Source organism: Natator depressus, chromosome 4 (genome assembly GCF_965152275.1).
Source record: "Natator depressus isolate rNatDep1 chromosome 4, rNatDep2.hap1, whole genome shotgun sequence".
Classification (NCBI taxonomy): Eukaryota; Metazoa; Chordata; order Testudines; family Cheloniidae; genus Natator; species Natator depressus.
In genome coordinates, this window is record NC_134237.1 from 17835509 (window position 1) to 17845012 (window position 9504).

At 40.0% G+C, this 9504-nt stretch overlaps 1 protein-coding gene across 2 annotated transcripts in view; it reads right to left on the reverse strand.

Annotated features, from left to right (window-relative positions):
* ABRAXAS1 (abraxas 1, BRCA1 A complex subunit) overlaps nucleotides 1-9272 on the reverse strand; it is a 23100-nt gene extending 13828 nt beyond the window's left edge. Inside the window, exons 1-4 of one of the 2 annotated variants that reach the window (XM_074950510.1) lie at nucleotides 9108-9272; nucleotides 5177-5267; nucleotides 3401-3437; nucleotides 718-784 (exon numbers count right to left, since the gene is read on the reverse strand). In XM_074950510.1, coding sequence (XP_074806611.1) covers nucleotides 718-784; nucleotides 3401-3437; nucleotides 5177-5267; nucleotides 9108-9194 — 282 coding nt within the window. In that variant the 5' untranslated portion in view covers nucleotides 9195-9272. The remainder of the gene's footprint in view (nucleotides 1-717; nucleotides 785-3400; nucleotides 3438-5176; nucleotides 5268-9107) is intronic. The other variant, XM_074950511.1, reaches the window with a different exon arrangement.
* Between the last annotated feature and the right edge of the window lie 232 nt (nucleotides 9273-9504).

The window sequence follows — 9504 nt, forward strand, 5'->3', positions numbered from 1 at the left end:
CTACCCCTGCTTATACGTTCTACTGAGTTGAGGCCTTACTGAAAACATTTCATACCCCTCACGTGCTGAGAATATAAATCTATCAAAACTGGTTCGCTTTCAAAGCTTATGCCCAAACCATTAAGCTTGCTCCAAATTTGGCCCTGTACCAGTACACCTCCCCATCCGACTGCAGTGTCATCCTGTTTATATATTCTGTTCTGAAGCAAGGGCGTTTGATGAAAAATAAACTATTTGTATTTTAAGTCAGACAAGAGTATGTCAATCTGATTCAGTAAATGAAAGGCCAAACTCCTCCAATGCATGTACTAAAATTCCAATAAACTGAAATCCAGCTATCTGTGTTTCAAGTGAACTGTTTGAACTGAAGAACACTTCTTTGATCCAAATACAGAAGAGGCCATATGATCTCACTGCAACATTTAAATGGTTCACTTGGGAGAGGAGAAAAAAAAAATCCAACAGCAGCACAGAAGAGGGAATAAGTATTCCCCTAAATAAAAAAGAAAAAAAAAGGATTGCTTTGTGAGGACCAGATTTCAGTACAGTTTAGACTTTTGTCATGGGCTGAAAAGACAACAAAAGGGAATAAGTACCTAAAGTGAAATTATGGAATGAAACATAACTAAAATATGAATCAACATAGCAATTACACAGAGTCAGCACAATACCCTGCATAAAACCCCAGAGTATGGATTATTTTTAAAAATAAAATACCTTTTTGCAACCTGATAATATTTTCTTCAGTTCAGGCTCATTCAGTTCACCCGCAGAGTTATAAAAGCTAGAAGAGATCATAAGAAGGATCAGAGAATAAAAGGTTACATTCCAAAGTAAATACTTCTTAAAATAATCTAGCAGCCACCTCATTTCAGTCTGATCCAACGTTATTAAAACAAAGTCTAGTGGGAAACACCTTCCCAGTACATCCTGATTTTCTTGTTTACACCTAACAATAATAAAAAAAATTAGGCCTGTCTGAAAGTGATATTGAAATAATGGCATCCGTTATTCACATTCTAAATACAGATATAGGCCCCAATTTAGCAAAGCATTTAAGAACAGTGTGACCAAAAGCACCCCACATTCACACCCCACACACTAGTGTAATAATTTTTGTGCAACATATGCCTTTTTAGGTATCATTTAAAAACTACCACCACACTGATAATCAATACTCTTGTGTAATATTTATATGAAATGCGTATTAACAATTATGAACATAAGATGAAATTATTACTATAATGTGTTTACCAGACAACTCTGGGGAGTGGGTAAACTGGTTTCTCAAAGACAAAGGACAAGCTGATGCCTCTAGCCAGGTATCATCAAAGTTGATTGGCAATCACCTGTCAAGTGGCAAAGAATGGGGGCAGGAACAGATGGATCTGCATTTTAGCAAACAGCAGCATAGAATCTCTTTCACAATGAGACACCATATCTCCATCCTTACAGCTAGAATGAACTTTATCTCGGGGTAACCCTCAGGGAAATGCATTTCAAAGGGTGAGTGGACTATAAAAGTGAGATGCAAAAACACAGCAAGGGTTCTCTCCCTTTCTCTCTTTCACCTAAGACGACAAAGAAACCAGTCCTTTGACTTTGGGGGAGTTCCTGACCTGAGAATTTGGTCAGCAATTAAGGATTTTACCTTGAACCAAGGCTAGCTGGTTAAGTTTTAGCTACTAGAAAGTGTTTTATCTTTATTTCTCATGACCATTTCTGACTTTACTTGTACTCACTTAAAATCTCTCTTAGTAGTTAAATAAACTTGATGAAAAGTACTCCTTTTCTTTTTGCGAATACAGACTAACACGGCTGTTACTCTGAAACTTGATGCAGCACATCCCTAAGCCCATGCCACTTCCAGGCCAATGGGGGCTGTGGGAACTGCAAACCACAGCCAGTGGGAGCTGCGATCGGCGGAACCTGCGGACACTGCAGGTAAACAAATCATTCCAGCCCGCCAGTGGATTTCCCTGATGGGCTGCGTGCCAAAGGCTGCGGATCCCTGTTTTAATCAATACTAACCTAGTGTTGTGTTTAAACTGAACTGTTTTGGTAACTCCAATTAAAATAACAAACTGTTGCATATTGACTCCTTACAGTGCCAGTGGACCTCTAATATCTGAACTGCCCAGGAGAGGGCTGGATAGTGCAGAACACATGTTTTGGGGAAAATCTGTGACTGGGAGTGTGTTGAGGTCACAATAGCTGGTGGAAGCCAGAGTGTGACTTCAGTGTTGCTGACAGGCTGCTGGGGTCAGAGCTATAGCTATATGCAGACACTCAGCGTGTGACCTGCGTGCTATTAGGCTGTTTGTAAGCATTCCAGGTTGGGAGCTACAACAGCAAAGCATTGTGAGGCACCCAGGGTTACAGGGACTGCACCCAAAATGTGACACACAGGTTTAAATATTTAAATGGAATAAGGATGGATTTATTACATGCTTAAGGGCCTTCCTGAACCATGGCCACAGAAAGTCAGTATTGGTGTGGTGTGGCATGGTTTGAAGGTTTTAGCAACATGAGTTTGGACTGGGTGTATTGAGTGATGTGGGCTCATCTACATTTTTCTACAGCATTCATCATGGTATATGAATACCTGTAATAATCCCAAATGAATGCCAATAAAACCTTTATACTACCATTGTGATGTATTCTATATTGGCCACATCATTTTTATTATAAAACATTTTAAGTGTTTGAGGGTTATAACATTTTTTTATTGGGACTATTTTTCGTATCCCTTTGCCTGTGAACCTTGCTACTGCTAGTTCAACTGTACATGCCATAGCGAAACAAAAAAAAATGACCTAAAATAGATTTTATATACATCACATTTAATGCCAGTTATCTAAGGATCTTCTACAACTAGAAGCAAGTGAAGTGTAGCTCACTGATAAGTTGACATCCTTTCCTATGGTATAAAGCTTTAATGCTTTCACTTCTATCCCTGACGGGTCATAAGATATCCAACCTTAAAGTGTTACTACCTCGAGCCAGTGTAATTCTGGGCGGAAATTATACACCTGTGGGAAGAAGTTGCTTTTTGTTTTTAAATGAAGCTATTTTTAATGTTAGAGTGAGTCTCAGGAAGATTACATAGTGTGCACAGTGCAGACCGTGGTTCTACAGTTCATAACACGCATGGTATACAGTATATATATTTATACATGCATACAGATATAAGCATACAGTATACATCTAATAAAAAGTACTTAAAACTAATACAATATTGTACCAAATGGATACATAGGCATTTTGTATCTGTGTCATTTGGAGAAGCTGATACATCATTCACCACTAGCTATGTTATTTCTTCATCCATAGGACGTGAGCTTAACTGATGTAGAAACCCGTCATTTAATTTTGTACATGTTTAGTCAATGATACTAACCTGAAAAGCTGATAGCATGGAATATGTTTTTGAATATCTGAAAGAAAAACAATACATTACTCTGGCTCCACGTACTCAGCACTCTCATTCTTCTGCAGACTATATTTATAGCCATACCCTCCTGAGAAGTAAAAATTTTATCAAGGGACCTTTAAAACTTAAAACAAACACTAAACTCCAGTATCAACTCACATTGGGTCAGGAAATAAAATAGTAAGTCTTTAAAAATAATCCTGTGGTTTTTCAAGACTACAGGGAAACCATCTACATGTTTAGGTGTGTTTTTCAATAAACTATTTTTTCCCCTTGTGCTTTGCCAAGCAAGAATCATGGCCAGTTTTTCCCATTTTGTTCTCTTCATTTTTTGAGAACAAGAGTAAAAATAAAACATACACTTAATCAAACTGCCTTGTATTTTTCAGTTAAGGCCCAGATCCATCGAGCATAAGAATATGTACCTAATACCAATTAACTGTAATGTTCTTTCTAGTTTTGCACTCAGCATCAGAATTATTCTTACAGTTAAACTTTTATGCAAGAATATAGTTGTTTCATAAATGAAAGTTATTGTTTGTATGTCTGTAGTGCTCACAATAATCTAGATGTTTTTAAATATAAAATTCAGTCCAAAGTGACTCTCCTGGTTTTCAACATCCTGCATGGAATTGATCCTGGTTATGTAAGAGAGAGTCTCTCTTGGACTACAGCTGTGTTCCAGTGAAGCACTAGAGCTGTTGGCCACTGGGGTAGGTTCATTACTATAGGATGCAGAACCTTCACAGGAGCTGGATCAAGAATATGGAACTCACTACGAGAAGAAATAAGGACAACTAACCTCTTAACATTCAGAGCTAAATGCAAAACCCTCTTCTTTGCCCAAATCCTCCCACAGTAGTACTCATTGCAGAGGGGAGTATTAGGTTTTACAACAGCACTCACTTTTCTAACATTATGTTCAAGTGATTTTTTTCACAGGGTCAGCTTCTCTTATGTTCATTTTTTCTTCTCAAAGGTTCATATAAAATATAAGACGACTTCCCAGCACTTAATACCTCCACAGAAATTTGTTTTTAAATAAACTTCAAGTTGGAAATATCTGAAAGCCTGCTTGATAATAAAACCTGAAGAAGAGCTCTGTGTAAGCTCAAAAGCTTGTCTCTCTCACCAACAGAAGTTGCTCCAATAAAAGATTACCTCACCCACCTGGTCTCTCTGATAATAAAACAGTCTTTGACACGTAAGCACATTTCATCTTCGAGGCACTTAAGTATTAATGAATTAATCCTCACAGCACCTTCTGAGAAAAGCAAATAGCATACCTATTTTATGGATGGAAAAAAGGACCCAAAGTCAACCTGGTCTAAATGAGCTGAACTTCATGGAATTCAAAACCGTGCCAGATTTCATCAGGATTGAATTTGGTCCAAAAGAGGTTAGGTGACTTACTCAAGGCAACAGAAGGAGTCAGAGGCAGAATCTGTTTTTAATGTGACTTCTTGGTACAGAAGATGTATTCAAGAAAATATAAACTCATACTTTTGTTTCCATATATCTAGAACTATTAGATAAAATATTTTGTTACATTCATATTTTCGTAAAAATTTCAAAACATTAAAGAAGATGAAATATGAAAGATTATCTTACAAAATGATAAATACCACATTTAAATACAGCATTGTGACAAGATTCAGTAGTCTTTGTTGCCAGTCTGAGGCCCAGATTCAGTAAGGTACTTAAGCATATGCACTGTCCCACTGAAATCAAGAGTAGACTCACCAATTGTATAAACAACTTCAACATCATCCATCTGAGAGTCAGTAATGCTGTTCTTGGCTTCACCTTTCACTTCTCCAAGGAGGAAGCCTTCCTTTGTAAGGGGAGCAAACAGAGGAAAAATATATTAGAAATAATTAGGGCTCTCGATTAATCATAATTAATGCACGCGATTAACTAAAAAAAACTAATCACAATTAAAATAATTAATCGTGATTAATCGCAGTTTTAATTGCACTGTTAAACAACACAGAATACCAATTGAAATTTATTAAATATTTTGGATGTTTTTCTACATTTTCATATATATATTGTATTCTGTGTTGTAACTGAAATCAGTGTAAATTATTTTTATTACAAATATTTGCACTGTAAAAATGATAAACAAAAGAAATAGTTTTTTTCAATTTACCTCATACAAGTACTGTAGTGCAATTTCTTTGTCGTGAAAGTACAACTTACAACTGTAGATTTTTTTTTGTGACTCAAAAACAAAACAATGTAAAACTTCAGAGCCTACAAGTCCACTCAGTCCTACTTCTTGTTCAGCCAATCGCTAAGACAAACAATTTTGTTTACATTTACAGGAGATAATGCTGCCCTCTTCTTATTTACAATATTACCAGAAAGTGAGAACAGGAATTTGCACGGCACTTTTGTAGCTGGCATTGTAAGGTATTTACGTGCCAGATACGCTAAACATTTGCATGCCCCTTCATGCTTCGGCCACCATTCCAGAGGATATGCTTCCATGCTGATGACATTCGTTAAAAAAACAATGCATTAATTAAATTTGTGACTGAACTCCTTGGGGTAGAATTGTACATTCCGTGCTCTGTTTTATCCACATTCTGCCATATATTTCATGTTATAGCAGCCTTGGATGATGACCCAGTACACGTTATTCATTTTAAGAACACTTTCACTGCAGATTCACAAGAAAACGCAAAGAAGGTACCAGTGTGAGATTTCTAAAGATAGCCCCAGCACTGGATCCAAGGTTTAAGAATCTGAAGTGCCTTCCAAAATCTGAGAGGGATGAGGTGTGGAGCATGCTTTCAGAAGTCTTAAAAGAGCAACACTCCACTGCGGAAACTACAGAACTCGAACCACCAAACAAGAAAATCAACCTTCTGCTGGTGGCATCTGACTCAGATAATGAAAACGAACATGCGTCGGTCTGCATTGTTGTGGACTGTTATTGAGCAGAACCCGTCGTCAGCATGGATGCATGTGCCCTGGAATGGTGGTTGAAGCATTAAGGGACATATGAATCTTTAGCGCATCTGGTACATAAATATCTTGCGACATCTGCTACAACAATGCCACGAGAACGCCTGTTCTCACTTTCAGGTGACTTGTAAACAAGAAGCGGGCAGCATTATCTCCTGCATATGTTTGTTTGAGCGATTGACTGAACAAGAAGTAGGACTGAGTGGACTTGCAGACTCTGAAGTTTTCCATTTTTTGGAAAGTTTTATTTTTGAATGCAGTTTTTCTTTTACATAATTCTAGATTTGTAAATTCAACTTTCAAGTTAAAGATATTGCACTACAGTACTTGTATTAGGTGAATTGGAAAAAAAAAGAAATAGTATTTTACAGTGCAAATACTTTTAAGCAAAAATAAATATAAAGTGTGCACTGTACACTTTGTATTCTGTGTTGTAATTGAAATCAATATATATGAAAATGTAGAAAACATCCAAAAATATTTAAATAAATGGTGTTCTATTATTGTTTAATCGCGCGATTAATCACAATTAATTTTTTAATCGCGCGATTAATCACAATTAATTTTTAATCGCTTGACTGCCCTAGAAATAATGCTTTTATTGACAATGTTCAAAAAATCTACACTCCATCATCTGGACAATGAGCTGTAGGAGACAGGAGTTCTAAAATTTACAAAAATAATTTACCAAAGCAAGCATCTTGAACTTTTAGCACTGTCCTTTATTTTGTGTGGCCTGCAATCATTTTCCCATATGATTTACTGCCACAAACAATAGTGCAGTCAAAGCACAACAGAAAAGCCCACAAGTGGTGAAGCAAAATGACTCTCCCCAAATGCTTACGCTACTTCTCCCTAAGTTCAGCAACAGCATATAGGAAGGAGAGACAGCAGGAATAAAAGATAAAATAGCAAAAAAGGAAACATTTCACAAGAATAAAAAACTATAAAGGTGTGGGATGGATGGCATTTTGTTTGTAAATACACAGATATGAGTGAAGAAAAAAATTGGGGGATCTATGTATTCTTTCTTGCTTGCTTTTTACTTCTGTTATGCTTCCTTTTTTAAATAGTTGGAATGGGATGCGGACTTAGTTTTAATGACCACCTGTCAGACTTGGACCTAAAAGTTTGGCCAGCTCTTAACAACTATTCTATAACATACTGAAGTGAGCTGTAGCTCACGAAAGCTTATGCTCAAATAAATTGGTTAGTCTCTAAGGTGCCACAAGTACTCCTTTTCTTTATGCAGAAGTAAAAAATGCCACTTTTACACCACACAACACAGTGTCGCTGAGTTACAGTTCTGAAAGACATCAACTTCCTGACATTAGTGTCCTTAAATTCTAAACACTAATGTTGCAATAAAAGAGGTTTTAATACAAAAGATTCGTTTCTAAAAAAAGTTAAAAACTAGATCAAATGTATGTTGCCAAGATAAAAGTGTGTGTGGATCCTGACATCTACGACTCTAGTTTTAAAATGTAGTTAAAATCATAAATTGCATCAGGCCTGTAAGCAATTTTCCAGTAGCTATAACTTCATTTCCAGACTAATGCCCTGATCTGAAACTACTGTAGATCTGCATGGCCAGATTTGAGCAGAGCCCCACTGAGATCAGTGGAGATCTATATGGGGAGAGGGGTCTGCCAGCATGAAGGAGCTTGCAGGATCAAGGACCAAACTTTTTGTTAAACAAGGCAAAATACACTTATCTTCACTTAGGACCAAGATAATCAAAACCTCTGATATTAAAAACAAATCAAGTTTATCCAAGCACTAAAACAAGAGCCCAGAACATTCCCTAAGACCTGGGCAGCAAAGCATTTCACGTGTCTTTCTCCCCAGAAATAAAATACATTTCAGCACAAATGTGTAATATTTTTTTTTGTGGGGGGGGGGGGGAATGTTGCACTTCTGGAAATAACCCTGATCCTGCAATCACATCCATGTAGTTAGATCTTCAGCCTTCTGCACGGGCACAAGAGTCTGCCCATATTGATCAATTTACAGGACCGGAGCCTACCTCTCTTTTATCATTATAACCACATCATTGCTACTACCACCTACGTAAGCGGGGGGCTGCTTTCAAATTGTGGTGACATCTGAAGTGAGGGAGATTTTAAAAAAAGGAGAGTGATGTTGCAAAATACCTCATTGAAACACAGGGAGCAAAACCCTTCCCCTTCACAAAGCAAGAGGTGATTTATTTGTAATCAAAACAGTGCCTTGAAATCAATCCCCAAAGGATCTGCTGCCCCTCTGGCACACCCCTGGCCCTGGGCGGGGGCGGCGGTAGGTCGGGGCACACTTTGCACACCGTTATTTACCCTCAGAGGGAGGGGGCCGTGGCGCTTACACGGTAGCCAGCAGGAGAGGGGCTGGAGTGAGCCGGGGAGCATGTAGTGAAAGTGAAACCAGGGGAAGCCACTGACACCCAGCGGCGGCTCCCCCGCCCAGGGGAGACTCGGGGGCAGCGGGTGGGTGTGTGTGTGTGGGGAGGGGAGGGATGTAAACCTACTTCTTAACCTCAAACAACCGCCCCCCTCCCCCAGGCAGACCCCCAGACCCCGCCTCCCCTCTCCTCCGGGCCCCAGGCGCTCCCCACGGGGCGAAACCTGCCCCCGCCCGCGGGCCACCCCCCCCCGTGCCATTGTCCCCGCTGGGGCCGGGCCGGGGCGAGGCGGTGCTGGCGGCTCACAGTGTCCGAGTCGGTGTTGAGGTGCTGGAAGGCGAGGGCGCCAAAGACGAAGCCGGAGAGCAGGGCCGAGGTGCTCTCCCCCTCCATGCTCCCCACAGCGGCGGCTGCCGCCTGGGCCTGAGTGGCCGCGGGCCGGAGCAACAATGGCAGCGCTGGGCCGGCGCGTGAGAGACCCCTAGTGCCCAGAGGGGAAATGGCACCCGCCGGCTGGCGTGGGGACGGACACACACACACACACACACAGCGGGCTCTGCTGGGGGCACGCGTACACACACACACACACACACACACCGCGTTCTGCCGGGGGCGCACGTACACACACACACACAGAGTGCTCTGCTGGGGGCACACGTACACACACACACACGCACAATGCTCTGCTCGGGGCACACATACA